The sequence below is a fragment of the Cyprinus carpio genome, chromosome B12, assembly GCF_018340385.1.
Source record: "Cyprinus carpio isolate SPL01 chromosome B12, ASM1834038v1, whole genome shotgun sequence".
Classification (NCBI taxonomy): Eukaryota; Metazoa; Chordata; class Actinopteri; order Cypriniformes; family Cyprinidae; genus Cyprinus; species Cyprinus carpio.
This window is the reverse complement of record NC_056608.1, coordinates 10558237-10578730: the sequence shown is the minus strand read 5'-3', so window position 1 is coordinate 10578730 and position 20494 is coordinate 10558237. Positions and strand designations below refer to the sequence as shown.

At 37.2% G+C, this 20494-nt stretch overlaps 1 protein-coding gene across 1 annotated transcript; it reads left to right on the top strand.

Moving 5' to 3' along the window:
* Positions 1-123: 123 nt before the first annotated feature.
* On the top strand, positions 124-19976 carry usp42 (ubiquitin specific peptidase 42). Its single transcript, XM_042735283.1, is given in 20 exon segments — positions 124-262; positions 1383-1624; positions 1757-1966; positions 2054-2164; positions 2465-2564; positions 2711-2778; positions 3028-3098; positions 3199-3281; positions 3544-3655; positions 5246-5386; positions 5473-5573; positions 7476-7629; positions 7735-8373; positions 8490-8584; positions 16273-17058; positions 17060-17194; positions 17947-18203; positions 18680-18846; positions 18984-19035; positions 19113-19976. Coding segments are annotated over 18 exon segments (3483 nt in total). The 5' UTR covers positions 124-262; positions 1383-1392; the 3' UTR covers positions 19005-19035; positions 19113-19976.
* The last annotated feature ends 518 nt before the right edge of the window (positions 19977-20494 follow it).

Sequence of the window (20494 nt, the reverse complement as noted above, 5' to 3'; positions counted from 1 at the left end):
TTAGATTTCATTGAGAAGTATTTCGCATTCTTTTAATACCACTACAAATACATTTATTCATAGTGTTTCGTGTATAAATAACGTGCGGCAGAGGCCTATCTCGCACGCGAAGCCTTTAGCCGAGCACGCTAGATAACAGTTGGCGGACGTGCGGAAAGAGTGTGTACTACAGGATCATTTCCTCATGCAAAATCACACACGGAACCGCCTCTGTAGTTGTTGAACTGTGCTTTAAGGGTTAGGTCTGGCGTCCTAATCGAAGGTACCCACATTTTGCTGAGGTTTTATTGTGGAACGTGTTGGTGTGACAGTTCACTGTAAAGTAATAGCTATCGTGAAGTAGCCGAGGCCACGGGCCCATGCTGGCGCTCAGCTCAATAGATCAACACACACCGGCTAGTACACCAACACACATTTAGCTTATTCGATCAAATCTTGGTTGGCCGTTCACAAGGAAAGAAATATGTACAATTTTAAATGTTGTTTTGCGTCATTAGGGTAGACCAGTGTGTTTGGAGTTCAACGTTCACTTATATTTGTTGTACTTTCACTTTGGCGCGATGTCTTCTTAAGGCATTTAACGTAACTGGTTATATAATTTATTTGTTCCGAAGTTATCTTCCTGTATCATTTTATGAAGGGATGTGGTTTTTAGATTAAAATTTGAAACTTAAATGGCTAGAAGGAATGCTATTTATTTAATGTTCCGAAAGGCAGTATTTTTATTAAACAAATGGCGTTACTGTAAACATAGTAACGAAAATCTATAAAATGGTATAATTATAAAATATCTGTAATTAGCAAATATCCGTGTTGTTTACATTGACCCCCTTGAACAACGATTGATGTTTATTATGTTAGTGTTCTGACCTGTTAAGCTAAATAATTTGTTGTGACATTATGATGATGAATATATCCGTTTGTGTTTAAAACTATATAATTTATTAGAGGAAAGGAAAGTCAGAGGCAGTTTACACTATAGACATTTTCACATCTGACGAGCAAAGCAACTTTGTGCTAGCTAGAGCAGGGGTTCTCAAACCTCTTCATGAAGTACCCCAGCAGTGCATGTTTTGTATGTCTCCCTATATATGATACAGCCACTTCAGGTCTTGCAGTCGCCACTAATGAGCTGATGAGTTGAATCAGGTGTGATAATTGAGGGAGACATACAAAATGTGCAGGGCAGGGGGTACTCCAGGACAGGTTTAAGAACCATTGTGCTAGAGTTTTGCTTTCTTCTCATGTACTTGTTGCATTTGACACTAAGACTAGCTTTACCTGAACCTGTGCCTTTAAAACCACTTCACATGCAGATGAAAAAATCTGTCTGTTTTGTCAGAAAGGATTGAATTGACAAACATACATCTGTTTTTCCACAGAAAATGAATAATGACCATAGTTGACAAACCTCCAGAGAAACCTGACCTGGAGTCAGTGCGGTGCAAGCACTCCAGCTCCCTGACACCTTTCTCCTCCAGAGATATGGAGAGCAGTAGCTCGAGCTGGAGTGTTGGCTCTTCTGCCACTGAGCTTTCGGGGGCCAAGATGGCCCCGACCATTGGAGTGACTGTGAACGGTAGTAATAACACAGCGCTTCAAGTCGAAAGGCCCAGAGAGCAAGGCGAGTGCTTTTCTTTACTGTTGATGTTTAAAGGTTGTTGTATCATTACTTTTAAAGTACATGTTTAATCTTAATTTAAATATTGTATTGTTTGTGTAATATATGTCTGTTTTTCTTTTTTGGACCATACAGTGGTCATGACCAGTGGAGATGGCATTGCTGTGCCTCAGAAAGTCCTGTTTTCCCCAGACCGGCTTTGCTTGAAATGGAACCAGGGCCACCGCGTTGGAGCAGGTCTCCATAACCTGGGCAACACATGTTTCCTGAACTCTACCCTGCAGTGTCTGACCTACACGGCTCCTCTTGCCAACTACATGCTGACCAGAGAGCATTCCAAAACATGTAAGTGTGCAAGAATTTTGCAACACTGCACATAATTCTTGGCATGGCTTTGTTCTAACAATGTATATTCATCCTCTTTACATGCAGGTCATGAGCCTGGGTTTTGCATGATGTGTACCATGCAAAATCACATCATCCAAGTGTTCGCCAACTCTGGAAATGTCATTAAGCCTATCAGTGTGCTTAATGAGCTAAAACGTGAGTGCTCAGTTTAAGATGTAACATTTGCTTAAAAACCATGTGACAAAATTACAATTTACCCCGCTATACTAGTAATATAACACTCAAGTGTTACATAAACACTTTAAAAACACTTTTAGTTCTAGATAAAAGTTGAGGGTTTTGACAAGATAATTATTAAGGTTAAACCTTGAAGTTTGTATAAAAACAAGCAACACAGCCACAGTGCTTTTTTTTGCTGGAGTTAAGCGATAAAGAATGGACCAGGATGACATTTATTTATAACATGGACCACTAATCTTTTGTTCAAATCCTCAGGGATTGGAAAGCATTTCAGATTTGGAAGTCAAGAAGATGCTCATGAGTTCTTGAGGTACACAGTGGATGCTATGCAGAAGTCCTGCCTGCCTGGAAACAAGTGAGTTCCCACAATGCAGTTTTGTTTGCCTGTGTACTAGCATTATAAGGCTTGAAATAAGCATTTTTTCATTCATCAGTGCATTAACTGTAATGACTGCATACTTATATCCAGTCTAATACTTCATTGTTTTGATTAATTATCAGATTGGACAGGCAAACTCAGGCAACCACTTTTGTGCATCAGATATTTGGGGGTTATCTGAGATCCAGAGGTAGGTCATAAGATTTGTGTTTGTTTTGATTTGGGTTAAGGTTAATTTTATTATTTCTGAACTGAACATAATAATATTGTCTATAAAAAGACACCTTTAAATTTAGTGTCTTGAAGTTTGATTTATTTTATAATTTTATAATACATTTATAATTTATGTATGTTTTATAGAATTTGTGCAATGATGGGATATTTAATCTGTGCTTCAGATACATCTGTTGGTACATTAATGCACATTTCTTTTTCACAGTCAAATGTTTGAATTGCAAAGCAGTTTCTGATACTTTTGACCCATTCCTGGATATTTCACTGGAGATAAAGGTGACCGAACGTTTTCTTGACACAAATTTATCTTACAGCTTAAGCAAGTAATTTTTAACGAGGCTACAATCGTGATCATTTTTTGAATGTTTATTTGCAGACGGCTCAGACACTCAGTAAGGCTTTTGAACAATTTGTTAAGCCAGAGCAACTTGATGGGGACAATGCTTATAAATGCTCCTTGTAAGTTTTCCGTGCATATTAACACCACATCATTGTATTACCCAAATAAAATTTTTGTGTGTACAGTTACCATAAATTTGAAGTCATGCATTGACCACTCTTGACAAGGGCCTTCTTTCAGTTGTAACCTGTTTTATGACTTTAGTTTCTTCTAAATAGAATAGTGCATTTAGAGACCAAATCATGTGTCCATGTGGAATTGTTTTATTTTTATATTTTCACTTTCACTCAAGCTTATAGTAATATTCTTTTGTCTTGGCAGATGTAAGAAAATGGTTACCGCCTCAAAGAGATTCACCATTCATCGCAGTTCTAATGTTCTCACCATCTCATTGAAGCGGTTTACCAACTACAATGGAGGAAAAATTACAAAGGTAAACTGCATAAAGGTCATAAGATAAGTTAATTTTATAGCTGCTTGCTTAGATGCTGGACAAACTGGTGTGACTAGGGCTGGCTTGATACCACTTTTTCAGAACCAATACCAAAAATTCTAAATATCTGCTGATATGATCCCATACCATAAATCAGTGTAGAATTTCTATATATATATATAAACTAGGTGAATGGATAATCAAGTAGCAAAAGTTACTCTAGAAAAATGAGTGCACAATTTTATAAAATCCTAAACCTTTAATGAAAAAAAAAAAAAAACTTTATATAGTGGGTAACAAATAAAGGTAAATAAGTGTAGGACTAAATCTGGTAGGCCTACACATTGCTCTTTGTATTGTTGTAAAATACATGCATGAAAAACAAGTAATACATTTAAATGGGAATATATACTCTAGTAGGCAACATTTCAAGTGGATCAAAACGTTTCATCAAAGTTGTCCTAAAACCAAAACAACACCTGTTCTTGTCTTAGGACAACTTTGATTAACTTTTTTGGTCCACTTCAAATGTTGACTACTGTATAAATTAAAAAGACATTTTTTTAAAATGTGTAGCAAAGTACTGAGGCAGTAACATATGATAGATAAGATGAACAAGAAAGGCTATTAATGATCTTTCAATTTACAAAAGTATTATAATACGGAAGTCTCCAAATAGAGCGGCACAAAGTGCTTATGTGCGTTTGCAGAATGACACACTTGAAGCAAAACGGAGTCACAGCACGCAGCGGTCCGCATAGAGATATTTAAAGCACAAAGTGAAGAGATATTGATGAGTAGTGTAATAAATATGTGCATTAGTTTGAGCCTTTTCTTTTAACAGTTTTAAATTTCAGTTACTGTGCTCGTGCTGAACCATTCATAGTGCTCTCTACTCCAGTGCTGTGATCTTACCAGGTATACGGTAGAAATTTACACGATTTAGAAACAGCACGAAACTTTAGCAAGATAAATTCCTTTTATGCAAAAACATTTATCTTTATTTACAGATCCAGTATAACATTAGGAACATTTAATCATCTTGGAGAGAGTTTCATCTTCTTGACTATCGTAACTGAATGCGCAGTTTGAATGCTGAATGGAGGATGACAGACAGCCGCAGCGGAGAGAAGAGTTTACATGAGCTTGACTTAAATATTCACCTGTACCTCACATTAAACTGTGAAATGGCTTCAGAACACTTAAAATATAGTGAACGAAAACTTTTTTGTGATTTTATAATGTTTATGTGGCTTTCGTGGGGCTTAATAATAACACAGAATAGTATAAGCACTCTATCGGATTTGGATCGCTCTCGTCTGACCGATACCCCGATCTGGCAGAAAATGACAGTATCAGAATAACACCGATCCAGTATCGAAGCGACACCGATCCTGAATATCGGATCAGTGCTCCTCTAGGTGTGACCAGATCAGTCATTCATATTTTTGAGATGTTGTCTTGTTGCAGGACCTGTAATAGGGCTAGGTCAATGTACTTAAATGTATTAAATAGATTTTTAATAGCATTAAAATGTCATCAGTTAATGCATTGGCAGCCTTAAATATGATGACTCTTAATCCTTCACAGGATGTGAGATACACCGAGTATCTAGATTTGCGCCCATTCATGTCTCAGTCTCATGGGGACCCACAAATCTATGCTCTGTATGCTGTGCTGGTTCATTCTGGCTTCAGTTGCCATGCTGGACACTATTACTGCTACATTAAGGTAAGTCATCAAGTACAGACCTGCGTTCTCTTTATTATGTACTTACAACATAATATATTTATGATTAATTTGATCCTCTATTTCAGGCTAGCAATGGGCAGTGGTATCAGATGAACGACTCATCAGTATCTCTCAGCGACATAAGAACAGTGCTTAATCAGCAAGCTTATTTGCTGTTCTACATCAGGTACATCAGGTACATCATGTCTTAATTCACTTCCCATAACTTAATTGGATAATTTGTAGGGATGCACTGATGTATCGGCTGCCGATATTTATCAGCCGATTTTTCCTCAATTTACAACCATAAGCATATCGACTATATAAGGAAAAAGGCCAATATAACAAACCGATGGTTTATTAATTAAATGCGTCAAGGCACTGAGCTGTATAATGTCTGTTGCATAATCCTAGCACTGCTGTCTGCACTTTAATGCTAATCAAATAACAAAAGACAAAAGATTGCACACTATTTTCGACTAAATAACTTTTGTAACTTTCATAAGTGTAGCGGACCTCATCTGAATGATGACCAAAACTTTACATAAGAATTACAAATTAAACTCCCTCCCTCCACACCAAAAAAAAAAAAAATCACCATATGAGCTAAACAAAACACAGCATGAGAAGTGCACACTGAACACTCTCTCTCAGTTGCATCATCATCAACATAACAGCGAATTGCACAAAACACTTATTACAACTAACAGTAAACAAATATATACAAATCTCATACCTTTTCGGGGGGTAATTAATAAACTGACAAACTTTAAATCCAAAGAACTGCGTGCTTTCATTACCCATATTACCCATTCTGTTTCTGATTCTGGTATAGCTCTGTAGACAAGAAAACCCGTCAAAATAAGAGTCCAGCCTTAGTAAAGGAGAGCTCATGTAATGGATAATGTACATCCAGCCAGTTGTTCTCGCAGAATAAACCCCGACAGGGTGATCAGGATCCCGACGCGAAGCGTCCCACTTATTACACGGCTACTTGCCACATAAGTAAATAATTAGACACAAAATATTGATTTGAGTTTAAATATTTGAACGCAAAGCTTCCGTGAAGACAGCAGTTGCGAGCAAGCGGCAAATTCAAACTAAACGGACATTTAAGGGAAACGGTGCAGTCAAACCACATATTACACAACATTTCACCACAAAATAATTAAGGCAATAAAAGAATTAAGACGAAAATGTTTTAAAACCTTACCAGTTTGTTAGTTCTCTTATAATCCACTACAGCATACAAAACAATCGTAGCAAAATGTCAGCAGCTGGGTTTGTATGAAACGAGAGCGAGTCCGCGATACCAGGATGACATAATTAAACAATTGTAGACCATTTTGAATCGAGTTTTAATATTTTATTAGCTAAACAAACAGAAAGCTTCCTCCAAGAACAAAAATCGTTCAAGCAAGAGTACAGCGCCGACTGCTGTTACCCGGATGAGCCTGTGTTATTAGCTTTTACAGGTTGTTATCCAGGGATAATGTACCTCAGAATGTTGTGACTGACCAATCAGAATCAAGTATTCCACAGAGCCGTGTAATAAACATATTTAAACTTACAAAAATATGAAAATGTATACAAAAACAAATTAGAAGATATAATAAAGTCTTTTACAATAAAGAAGGGTTAATATGTATTTAAAATAAACAGTGAAGTGTTATTTTACATTTGTTAACTTTATTTCTTTACCTGAAAACTGTTAAACCTACATAAAAAGCACTGTTTATAAAATATGTATCTTTGTTCTGTTGTATTTATGTAGGCCTGTTGAATGTAAAATGGATCCAATCCATGTTCATTAGAAATTATTTGATGATGCAGCAATAAAACTGCTAGTGTAATTTAATGCAGGTGTTTTTGAGCTTTGCTGATTTAAAACATGATCAAAATATTACATGAATCGAATTTTGATTCCAATGTAAAATTCTTGAGAGGAAGTGACAAATATCGGTATCAGGCAATAAGTGTTTGTTAAAATCGGTATCAGCTCCAAAAAATCCTATCAGTGATTCCCTAATAATTTGTGTTTTTGGCGCTAAGGGTGAGTCTCATCTGTAAAATGCTTATTTTAATTTAGGTCATCTGATGCGAAAAATGGAAGTGATTTTAGCCAGATGAATCATCCTCCGGGCCAGTCATCTCCTCGACCATCCATTCCAGTCAAGATGAATGGGCCTCAGTACACCTCCACATCCTTCATTGGCCCTCAGCTGCCACCTCATATGCTAAAGGTACTGCAAGACAATAACACATTCAAACAAATTATAATTATAGCCTTAAAAATAAGCTAGGTTTGCTGCTTCTCTTCACCTTTTCACTCTTTGTGTACTTTGAAGAACTCGTCGTACATAAACGGGATTAGTTCTTCAAAGGAATACCATGGTGGCTCCAAACCCAACAGAAGTTTTTGTGGTGCGACCAAATTAGGCTCTGGCCTATCTCATACGTCCTCTTCTGCATCTGCATCCTCTTCTACTTCACTTGTTCGGCCCATGGGCATTCCTGACTCATCCAAGAGGCCGAAGTTGACTTTTATCATTGGTCAGAACAAATCTGTGAGACCTACTCAGACCAAGTCAAGCCCTAACTGCTCTTTATCTTCAGCCTCTCACCATCAGCCCTCATCTTCCAGCACCTCAGTGTCTACCTCAGGCTTCTCACAGGTCAATGGAACTCACACTCGAGCTTCTTTCTTGGTTCCTTATGGTCAGGAATCATCTGAGGAATCTGACCAAGAGGCTGGAGCCTTGGAGAATGGATCAGTTAAGCCTTATCTTGCTCCCAAGATAACCAATGGGAATGGGGTAAAGGATGACACCCAGTCCCACAATTCCAGTTCACTGCCTCAGCTTACCCTGAAGACAAATGGATCTAATGGCTTTCCAGAGTTACATGTGCATGAAAATGGATCAGGACCTGCCCACAAATCCCAGAATGGCCTTCCCAAAGCCAATGGTTTTAATCATGCTGATAAGGTACATATTTCAAATGTAAATTTTTGGCCTGTATATTACTTATAAAGGCTCATATTTCCCCCTGATGTTTTTGTTAGTTTTTGTTAAAGAAGAGTGTTTTATTCCTTTTTTTTTAGGTTGTGGGTGCACCACATTCTTCATCACAGATTGCTAATCAATCTAATAGTTCAGACATGCAATTCAGCTTAAAGCCTGGAAACAGTGAGTCAAGGTGAGATGCTCCAACACCACATTCTTTTTTTTTTTTTTTTTATTAAACTGTTGTGTTTGATCTCGTAATGAATATCCATGTTTCATAATGTACATTGCTTTGATGCCTTAATGTACTTGTAGCCAGTGTTATTTTAGAAATATTTACTACTGTAGTATTTATTAATACTTTGAATTAGCTTTTATTTTTATCAGTTTTCATTTTAATTTTTTGTTGTTTTTGTTTAGTTTTTATTTCAGTTTTAGTAATTTTAGTACTTCAGCTTAAGCTGTTTTTTTTTTTTTTCAGATGGTTGCCAAGGCAGCATATCTAATTTAAAGGCATACTCCACCCGAAAATTAAAATTTTGTCATTAATCACTTACCACCACCATGTCGTTCCAAACCCGTAAAAGCTTTGTTCGTCTTCGGAACACAATTTTAAGATATTTTGGATGAAAACAGGGAGGCTTGTGACTGTCCCATTGACTGCCAAGTAAATTGCACTGTCAAGGTCCAGAAAAGTATGAGAGACATCGTCAGAATAGTCCATCTGCCATCAGTTAGTCGATATGAATTTTATGAAGCGACGAGAATACTTTTTGTACGTGAAGAAAACAAAAATAATGACTTCTGCACGGATCCTTGTTTTTAGCCGACACAAAACATCACATCAATGTTATTAAAAAAAACAAAACCTTAATGCGATGTCATACAAATCAGATTTTTTTGGATGTTCTCCAAAATGGCGCTACGGTGATGCGGAGAGAAACAGAGGAGACAAAATGTTGAATAAAGTTGTTATTTTTGTTTACTTCACATACAAAAAGTATTTTCATCGTTTCATAAAATTCAGATTGAACCTCTGATGGCAGATATTCTGACGATGTCTTTCATACTTTTCTGGACCTTGACAGTGCAATTTACTTGGCAATCAATGGGACAGTTACGAGCCTCCCGGTTTTCATCCAAAATAACTTAAATTGTGTTCCAAAGACGAACAAAGCTTTTACGGGTTTTAGAACATCATGGGGGGAAGTGATTAATGACAAAATTTTCTAGGGCTGGACCAGAATATTTAATTATTTGAATATTTGTTCGGTGGGTTGACATTCGATTTTCGATTTTAAGATTCAAATAATCTTTTTTTTTTTTTTTTTTAACACCTGGTTTCCCCCTCGAAATGGTTCTCATTCGCGCTTGAATATGAATTCAAGTGAATGTCATGATTCAGTTAATCTGGAAGAGAAGAAAAAAGTGCCGAAGACCTCAGGTGTTTGGGAGCACTTTAAATTAAGTGAGGACAAGTCAAAGGCAAATTTGTCTGTAATGGCAAAATGATTGTATTTCGTTACATTTTTTTATGATGTTTATTTAGAAAAACGTTTAGAGCATTTTTTGTTTGTTAAATATAAGTTTTTGTTTTTTAAAGTAACGACCAATCGGCCAGCGGCAGACAGTGAGCTGATCGCCTATGTTTGATCAATTTAGGCAAGGCAAGTTTATTTATATAGCACATTTCATACACAGTGGTAATTCAAAGTGCTTTACATGAAAAGAAAATAATAATAATAATGAAAAAATAATCACGAACAATAATTTAAAGAATTTAAAAACTTTGAAAAAGATAAAAAAAAAAAAATTTAAGTGGTTTAAAATTATTTTAAAACAGTTAAGAATAGAAAATGATTATACACAAAATATAGTGCAATCAGTTCGGACATTGCACAGTGCTCATTCAATAAATGCACAGCTAAACAGATGAGTTTTGAGTCTGCATTTAAATGTGACTATTGTTTTAGCACATCTGATCTCTTCTGGAAGCTGATTCCAACTGCAGGCGGCATAATAACTAAAAGCGGACTCCCCTTGTTTTGTGTGAACCCTTGGTATTTTTAACTGTCTCGATCCTAATGATCTGAGTGGTCTGTTAGGTTTATATTCAGTCAACATATCTGCAATGTATTTGGATCCTAGGCAATTGAGTGATATATAAACGAGTAAAAGTACTTTAAAATCAATCCTAAATATAACTGGAAGCCAGTGTAAGGACCTGAGGACTGGTGTGATATGCTCAGATTTTCTGGTTATGGTCAGAGTTTTGGATGGGCTGCAGCTGTCTAATGGTCTTTTTGGGAAGGCCGGTGAGAAGACCATTACAATAGTCCACCCTGCTGGTGATAAAGGCATGATCAAGTTTCTCCAAGTCTTGACTGGAAACAAAACATCTGATTTTTGCAATGTTTTTTAGAGGATAGTATGCTGATTTAGTTACTGCCTTGACATGACTACTGAAACTAAGGTCTGTCTCCAGAATCACACCAAGATTTCTGCCTTGATATTTAGTTGTTAGACCCCTAGAGTCAAGGTATGCATTCACCTTGAAAACTTCATCTTTGTTTCCAAATGCAATGACTTCAGTTTTTTCCTTGTTTAATTGAAGAAAGTTCTGGCACATCCAACTGATAATTTCATCAATGCGTTGGCAGAGGGAGTCAGTGGGGCTGTATAAATCTGGGTATCATCAGCATAGCTGTGATAGGCAATTCGGTTCTTTCTCATTATTTGACTTAGTGGGAGCATATACATGCTAAACAAGAGCGGTGCAAGTATTGAGCCTTGTGGGACTCTGCATGTCATGGACGTCCACTTAAACTTATGCTCTCCTATACTCACATAATAGCCTCTCCCTTCTAAGTATGACCTGAACCATTTGATTACCGTCCCAGAAAGCCAGACCCAGTTTTCCAGTCTCTCTAGTAGTATGTTATGATCGACAGTGTCAAATGCAGCACTGAGATCTAATAGGACCAGCACTGATAATTTGCCAGAATCAGAATTTAAGCGAATATTATTTATTATCTTAATGAGCGCTGTCTCTGTGCTGTGTTGTAGTCTGAAACCAGATTGAAAGTTGTCCAGGGTCTGTGTACTTGGCGGCCAACGGATTTTCCTTTTGAAATTAGAAAACCAAAATCATGAATTGAGTGTTCACTTATTTTTTGTTTTAATATTGAAAGTATAAAAATGAGAAAACAGCTCCTTTTTTGTTTTAATTTTTTTTTTTTTCAAGAAACGAAAAAAACAAACAATTTTTTCGTTTTTCGTTCAGGGGTAGAAAAATTAATAAACAGCTTGAATATTCTTCTACAAGTGGGCGGGAATTAAACACCCCTTTCTGCTGATTGGTCAGCCGAAGCGCTAACCATGCCATCATCAGTTCTTCTGCAGTTCTGTGAGGCAAAGTCCTCCACTGCTGCAGGTGTACGGATTCTTAATGCGTATATTGCAACTACATTTCACCTTTTTCTCATCAAACAACCAGAATAATGAATAGCTCAACACTGCCCGTACCGGGGCAGAGTCAAGTCACCTTTATAGTGCTTTATACAAAACCGATTGTGTCAAAGCAACTGAACAACATTAATTAGGAAAACAGTGTGTCAATAATGCAAAATGACAGTTAAAGGCAGTTCATCATTGAATTCAGTGATGTCATTATTCAGCTCAGTTCAGTTTAAATAGTATCTGTGCAATCATTTGCAATCAAGTCAACGATATCGCTGTAAATGAAGTGTCCCCAACTAAGCAAGCCAGAGGCAACAGCGGAAAGGAACCAAAAAACATCGGTGACGGAATGGAGAAAAAACCTTGGGAGAAACCAGGCTCAGTCAGGGGGCCAGTTCTCCTCTGGCTAGACGAAACCAGCAGTTCAATTCCAGGCTGCAGCAAAGTCAGATTGTGCAGAAGAATCATCTGTTTCCTGTGGTCTTGTCCCAGTGGTCGTCTGAGACAAGGTCCTTACAGGGAATCTGGGACTCATCTAGTTGTCCTGGTCTCCGCTGTCTTTCAGGGCTGTAGAGGTCCTTTCTAGGTGCTGATCCACCATCTGGGCTGGATACGTACTAGATCCGGGTGGCTGCAGTGACCATCTGATCTGGATACAGACTGGATCTGGTGGCCTAAAAATCCTTTAATGGATTTGGATATTAGAAGCGTATTAGTGTGTAATGTGTAAACCAGGTTAAAGAGATAGGTCTTTAATCTAGATTTAAACTGCAAGAGTGTGTCTGCCTCCCGAACAATGTTAGGTAGGTTATTCCAGAGTTTAGGCGCTAAATCGGAAAAGGATCTGCCGCCCACAGTTTACTTTGATATTCTAGGTATTATCAAATTGCTAGAGTTTTGAGAACGCAGCGGACATGGAGGACTATAATGTAACGAGCTCTTTCAAATACTGAGGTGATAAACCATTCAGGGCTTTATAAGTAATAAACAAGAGTTTAAAATCTATACGATGTTTAATAGGTAGCCAGTGCAGTGTTGACAGAACCGGGCTAATATGGTCATACTTCCTGGTTCTAGTAAGAACTCTAGCTGCTGCGTTTTGGACCAGCTGGAGTTTGTTTATTAAGCGTGCAGAACAACCACCCAATAAAGCATTACAATAATCTAACCTTGAGGTCATAAACGCATGGATTAACATTTCTGCATTTGACATTGAGAGCATAAGTCATAATTTAGATATATTTTTGAGATGGAAAAATGCAGTTTTACAAATGCTAGAAACGTGGCTTTCTAAGGAAAGATTGCTATCAAATAGCACACTTAGGTTCCTAACTGATGACGAAGAATTGACAGAGCAGCCATCAAGTCTTAGACATGGTTCTAGGTTACATGCAGAGTTTTTAGGTCCTATAATTAGCACCTCTGTTTTTTCAGAATGTAGTTGTAAGAAATTACTCTTCATCCAGTTTTTTATATCGACTATGAATTCCTTTAGTTTTCAAACTGGTATGTTTTGCCGGACCACAAAGAAATATAAAGCTGAGTATCATCAGCATAACAGTGAAAGCTAACACCATGTTTCCTGATGATATCTCCCAAGGGTAACATGTAAAGCGTGAAGAGTAACGGCCCTAGTACTGAGCCTTGAGGTACTCCATACTGTACTTGTGATTGATATGATACCTCTTCATTCACTGCTACAAATTGATGGCGGTCATATAGGTATGATTTAAACCATGCTAATGCACTTCCATTAATACCAACAAAGTTTTCTAGTCTATGCAAAAGAATGTTGTGGTCAATAGTGTCGAACGCAGTGCTAAGATCCAATAGCACTAATAGAGAGATACAACCATGATCAGATGATAAGAGCAGGTCATTTGTAACTCTAAGGAGAACAGTCTCAGTACTATGATACAGTCTAAATCCTGACTGGAAATCCTCACAGATACCATTTTTTTCTAAGAAGGAATATAACTGTGAGGATACTATCTTTTCTAGTATCTTGGACAGAAAAGGGAGATTCGAGATCGGTCTGTAATTAACTAGTTCTTTGGGGTCAGGTTGTGTTTTTTTTTATGAGAGGCTTAATAACAGCCAGTTTGAAGGTTTTGGGGACATATCCTAATGACAATGAGGAACTAATGACTTCTGGAAGCACATCTTTCAGGAGCTTAGATGGAATAGGGTCTAACATACATGTTGTTGGTTAAGGTGATTTAACAAGTTCATACAATTCTTCCTCTTCTGTGGTAGAGAATGAGTGGAACTGTTCCTCAGGGGATCTATAGTGCACTGTCTGATGCGATACAATAGCTGACGGCTGCATGGTTACAATTTTATCTCTAATAGTATCGATCTTAGAAGTAAAGTAGGTCATAAAGTCATTACTGCTGTGCTGTTGGGAAATTTCAAAACTTGTTGATGCTTTATTTTTTGTTAATTTAGCCACTGTATTGAATAAATGCTTGGGGTTATGTTTGTTTTCTTCTAAAAGAGACGAAAAGTAATCAGATTTAGCAGTTTTTAATGCTTTTCTGCAGGATAGGTAACTTTCCCGCCAAGCAATACGATATACCTCTAGTTTTGTTTTCCTCCAGCTGCACTCCATTTTCTGGGCTGCTCTCTTTAGGGTGCGAGTGTGCTGTATTGAAGTGTACAGCAGTCATAACTTTATTTAATTAATATTGAATAGGCCTATTAACTGATGTTCACTTGGATTTTTTCTTCAGCAGGGGAAATAATACTGTCATTCATGATTGTATGGTAAAAAAGTATATTTTTATTTGTGTATGTTCAAAATGACAACAAATTGTCATGCCTTTTGGAAAAAAAAGTGAACAGCAAAAAGTGCTGCTTTAGCGTGTATCTGTCTCATTGAGCATCTTTCTGGCGCATGCCACAAACATGAACCAATACACAGCAAATAGCCTACTTGATGCACCTACTAGAAGTCTTAGCAACTATTTTCGCGGACTGTCTGGCAGATTGAGAACCGCTGGTCTACACAGAATAAAGCACTGTCCAAACTCTGCCCCTGTAAGAGCTGTGTTGAGCTATTCATTAATCTGGTTGGTTGATGAAAAAAAGATGAAATGTAGTTGCAGTAAACACATCAAGAATCCATACACCTGCGGCAGCGGAGGACTATGCCTATTAGAACTGTGGAAGAAGTGATGACAGCAAGGTTTGAACTTCAGCTGGCCAATCAGCAGAAAGGGGCATTTAATTCCCGCCCAAACGAAAAATTAAGCTGAATTCTTGTTTTTCGTCTTGAAAAAAAAAATGAAAAAGGAGCTGTTTTCTATTTTTTCTACTTTCAATATTAAAGCAATAAACAAGTGAACGCTCGATGACCGATTTTGGTTTTCTAATTTCAAAAGGAAAATCCGTTGGCCGCCAAGTACACGGACCGTCCAGATATCCATTTGAGTTTAATTAGTTGTTCAGCTGAATAAAGACTACCTTTTCAATAATCTTGCCTATAAAAGGAAGATTTGATATTGGTCTCTAGTTGCTCAATATGATGTTATCAAGATTGCTCTTTTTCAGAAAGAGCTTAACAACTGCAGTTTTCAGGGAGTTTGGAAAAATCCCAGAAATAAGTGAGGCATTTACCACTAAGAGATCTGCTTCTAAACAGTTAAGCACCCTTTTGAAAAAATATGTGGGAAGTGTGTCAAGATAGCAGGTTGACGATTTAAGGTGCTGTACTATTTCTTCCAAAATTTTGCTATCAATTTCTTCAAAAGCAGACATAGTATCTTCTTTTTGATATTGCAGTTGAATCTGTCTGACCTCTGCATAATTTGCGGATGTGCTAATCGCCTTCCTGATAGTATTGATCTGCTCAGAAACCATTAGCATGTGTAGCTATTGCTTCACCAAGTTTTATGTTGTTTACACAATGGATGTCCTGCACTCTCTCTCCTTTTTTTTTCTGTTTACAGGTTGATCTGTGTATCAACGTGTTTTTGTTTTTCTTAAATGCATTAAATGCAACTCAGAATAACTAATGGTTTATTGCTTATGTTACATGAGAAAATTGTTTTGTTTACCTCATGCAGGAAATTTAGTGTTAGGAGATTTGCGACTTTGTGTTCTGTTTTGTGGGCCTGTCACTCAAATTGTGAAGTATTATTAGCCTTTTAGAAATTTAAAGTGTAAATTTCAGGTGATTTGTTGACAAATGAGACATTATAGGTCACATTATGCACAGGGGTTATTTTATAGAAACCTTTAGGTTACAACCTATGGGCCATTTATGGTTTTTTTGGCCATAAAATAAAAAATGCTAAACAGTATCAACCCTAACTTTAATATCAGTATATACCTAGTTATTCATTTGTAGAATTAGCAAGTTTCTGATAGACTAAACCGTCTTTGGGTTTTCTTCATTAATTCATTTATTTATCCATCCAGCAGCTCCAAACCACCAAGTACTGATGGCCAGCCATGTTTCTCACCTTCAAGAAAAAGGATGAACCCTTCTTCAGACTCTTCATCTCAGTCTGCTTCACAGGTACAGTCTGTATCTTCATCTGAAGCATCATTGGTCTCAACTACGGACACTGACCTTCATGCCCAGGCAGCTTCAAAAGATGAGCCAATTCAGGGCGATGACACCCATGCAGAGGCTGGCATGTCAGGTCTTCAGGGCAACAACAACAACAACAATCTCAGCCTCCATGTTGGTGATGGTCACACAAGTCCACACAGGTTAAAGGAAGAGTTCAGGTGCAGTGAAGGAGAAAGCAAAGAGTCAAAGCCATCACACTTAGATAAGTTTGGCTCTGGAGATGGACGGAGCGAGGACCGGAATAGGGTTTTAGAGCGCCCACACTTTTCTTCAGCTGTGAAAGACAGGGACCGGTATAGACACTATAGGGAATACAACGAAAGAAGCCGGAGTCGCTATGGTCATAGCTATCGCGAGAGTCGTTCTTTTAGAGAGCGTTCCACCAGTAGAGACCGGCATCACAGAGATCACTGGGACAGATTCTCACATCACCGTCGAGAGCACCATCATTCCCAAAGAAGACCCAGAGAGGAACGCAACCGGAGTAGGGATAGGAGATTTGTGAGTGACTCTTATCGTCCTTCTGGACACAATAACCGAGATGGATATTCCAGTCACAGCCATCGTGGGGTGGACGGTGGCTATGGAAGGATGTCCCATACAGTGAATGGTTCAAAAGTAAGACCCTCATCCACACTCTCTCACACCACACCCCCTACACAACAAAAGCAAAAACACACCACATCCTCATACAAAACAAAAATCTCATAAGAGCACAGAGAAAAAAAACAAAAAAAAGAAAAAGAGAAACAAAGAAAAGCACAGGTGAGTCATTTTTTACAAGAATACTTTGTTACTGTTTTCTTTTGCTCTGGATTTATAGATTTATTCAAGAAAATCTTAAGTGGTCTTGTATTATAATTTCTTATGAAAAATATTTTAACAGCTGCTTTCACTGCTTTTTAATTTGAAAAACTTTTAAAGTTTTGTTTGAAAAATGTATTTGTCATTGACCATTTAAATATTTGACTGGGTTTAAAACCATTGAAAAAAAGACTATTAAAATACTAGGCTAGTCAAATTATCATTGAGCGTGTTTACATGCACGTTCTTAAGCCGATTATGCTTAATAAGCAGAAAACGGATGTGGTCATGTAAACGTGGTAACCTGTTTTATTTTATTGGAGTAAGGTCATAAATGACGTAAGCATAAACCGGTCGACATGTCGTTTTTTTGCCTCTTAACTCTGATTTTACACGGCATGTACAGTAAACGCAATAACCTGCTTTCTGACGGTTTATTGAAGTGTGTATGTGATCTGTGACAAGAACACCTGGGTAGTGCAGATTTAAGCGTATCTAGACAGTGCAAACATCTTGCAGTAAAGAAAGAAGGAAATATATCACAAAAGCAGACTCTTTCATGACTCAGAAAATTATAAAAATGTGTTCTCATCTCGTGCAGCAGAAGTAGAAGTGGTTCAGTCAAAATACTGTAGTCATGTAAACGCAGCTACTTGCGTTGTCAGGTTACTGATGTGCATGGAAACGTGCTCATTGTGACTTTCCACTTACAGGCCCTCAGAGAAGGACCCATCTGAGGGCATTGAGGATAGCAGCTTCAAGAGACATAAAAAGAAGAAAAAGAAAAAGAAGAGGAGGGAGGATGAGGAGAGGCCTCACACTAGGAGAGACGTCACTCCAAAGCGGGAAGAGCATGATTCTAGAGCTAGGAATGGTGCAGAGAAAGGAAGTCTGCACCACAGCTCAGAGTCTTTTCGCAATGTCCACCGAGACCATACAGAGGACCACCAACAGCTCAATGGACACAAAGGTGCTTTATATTTAACAGCTTAGAGCGAAGAAGCAGCAAAGCATGCTTCAGGCAATAGCATACTTTTGTTTTGTTTCCATCATGTGTCAAAAAAAATGTGTTTGTGTTTCATATAGAAGATATAAACAGGGCCTTTTAAATGATATGGTTTATCTTTGTGACTTCTCACATTGCATGGGTCAAAGCTTAATAGACTCTTTCAGATAGCAGTGTCAACACTGAAATGTTAAAATAAGCTGACGGTATCTTCAGATACATACATCATTAAATTGGTTGAACTGGTTTGCCAGTAATTGGCTACATATTTACAATCTGGATTTAACGAAAACCCTCCCCAGGCTCACATACATCCACAGTCACACTTCTGATCTTGGCACAGTATTACACATTTACATGTAAATATCATCTGGGAGAAAAAAAATTTGTTTAATAAGCATTAAATTATTAATGCTTTTTGTGTAATGTTTTTTCTTCAGCTAGTGGCCTGAGCTGTTACAGTGGAAGTGAACTTGAGCATACTGGAATGGATAAAGACAAACACAAATATTTTGATCATTCTACCACTGTCATAGGCACAAAGACACTCTCAAATGGAAATGGAGATGTGGACGGTGTATGTCACAGGACTCTTTCAGATGTTGAAGTGAGTATAATGTAATAAAAATGTATCAAATTATGAAATTCAGTTTGTTTGTTTTTTTTGCAATATACATTCATTTTGTATGATTTTTTTATGGTTGTTGTAGTTGCACAACTCTGACTGATCTCTGGTTTTCACAGAAAGCCACGCATCCTCACTAAAAGGGAAGGTGATTTCTTGAACACATCTAAGGTAAGACATTTTTTTTTTTTTTTTAAACAAAATAAGCTCAGCTCTAATTGTCTCATGCCCTCTCTCTTTATTTGAAGACTCTGAAAACCACCCATGCAAGCATGTGAAAAACAAAATCTACAGCTACAGTTCCTGACATGGTGCTTAACATTTAAAACATATTGTATTTTTACCACGAGATGAATTTTAAAGTTTCATTATTTTGTCTTTTTCGTTTTTCTTTATTTTTAAGGCTATGGATTTTTTTAGTACACTGTACATAAATGAACTTTGATCATGGAAAAAAAAATTCTATATAAAGTTAATATATGCGATTAAATCAAAAGCCTGGAGCTTAACATCAGAATTGCTGCTCAGACATACAGACTCAGGATTTTCTCACTTGTGAAGATGAGACAAGCGCTCCCTTTAAGGAATCGAACCTGGGAACGACAAGAACATTTATATGCTGCATCGGCGGAGAAAGACTGCTTGTCTCTTGGCTTCAAGTTATGATGTCACCATTTTCACATATCGGTTGAGAGAACTGTCTCAAAGGAGCAGCCTTTGCTAATGCTACATGTGCACTTACATCACAGTTAACCTGGACACACTTGAGGACATAAGATGTTTGCTTTGCTGTCTCTTGTACCTCTGTTTTTTTAGCATCTCACTGTATTACTCTCTGTCTGAAATTCCTCAATCAAACCTATCTAGAATGCAAGTTGATTGCATCTTTTTTGTTTTTAATTCTAACTTTTTAGTTTTCTTGAATCCACTTTGATTTTAGTCGAGATAATACTGTGAATTTAAGTTGAACTGTACTATCAGTTGTTTGTTTTTGGTCCTGTATCAGGAGTTCAATAGAGACACTTTCTGTAAAGCCACTCGTAATGTAGACCATGTTCTCTGAACATTTGTCAACTTTTTTTTTTTTCTTCTTCAGCAAAATGAAACCTACATCAAAAAAATTAAACAGACACAAAAAACTTTATAATCTCAAACAAAATACTAAACCAAATAAAAATAAACGTATACAGTGTACAATATGTTGAGTGAGAGGAAACGGCCTTAATGTCTGAAATTGTAATTTTTCTCTCACTATGTTTACAACATTTTGTTGGAGTGAATGAACATGTATGTGATGATGGGAAGTGTTTGGTTTTGTAAAGGGCGGGGTTTCCTTTTTACATATAAAGAATGACTTGTGAGATTTGTTTTGTTCTGTGAAAAATATCTTAATCGTTGTCAAAGTGCAGCACTTTTTTGTTTCAGCTACATTTCAGTAATCATAACACAGCTTAAGACAGACTTTAATTTGCCTTTGCCCTATACACCAGCAAACCAGGCTATAATGGTCATTTATTTACATCTCCATACCAAAAAAAAAAAAAAAAACATACTGAAAGCAGCTTAATATAGAACTGCACATAATTATTAATTACTAGATTAGAGTGCACAGTATTTGCATAGCAATAAC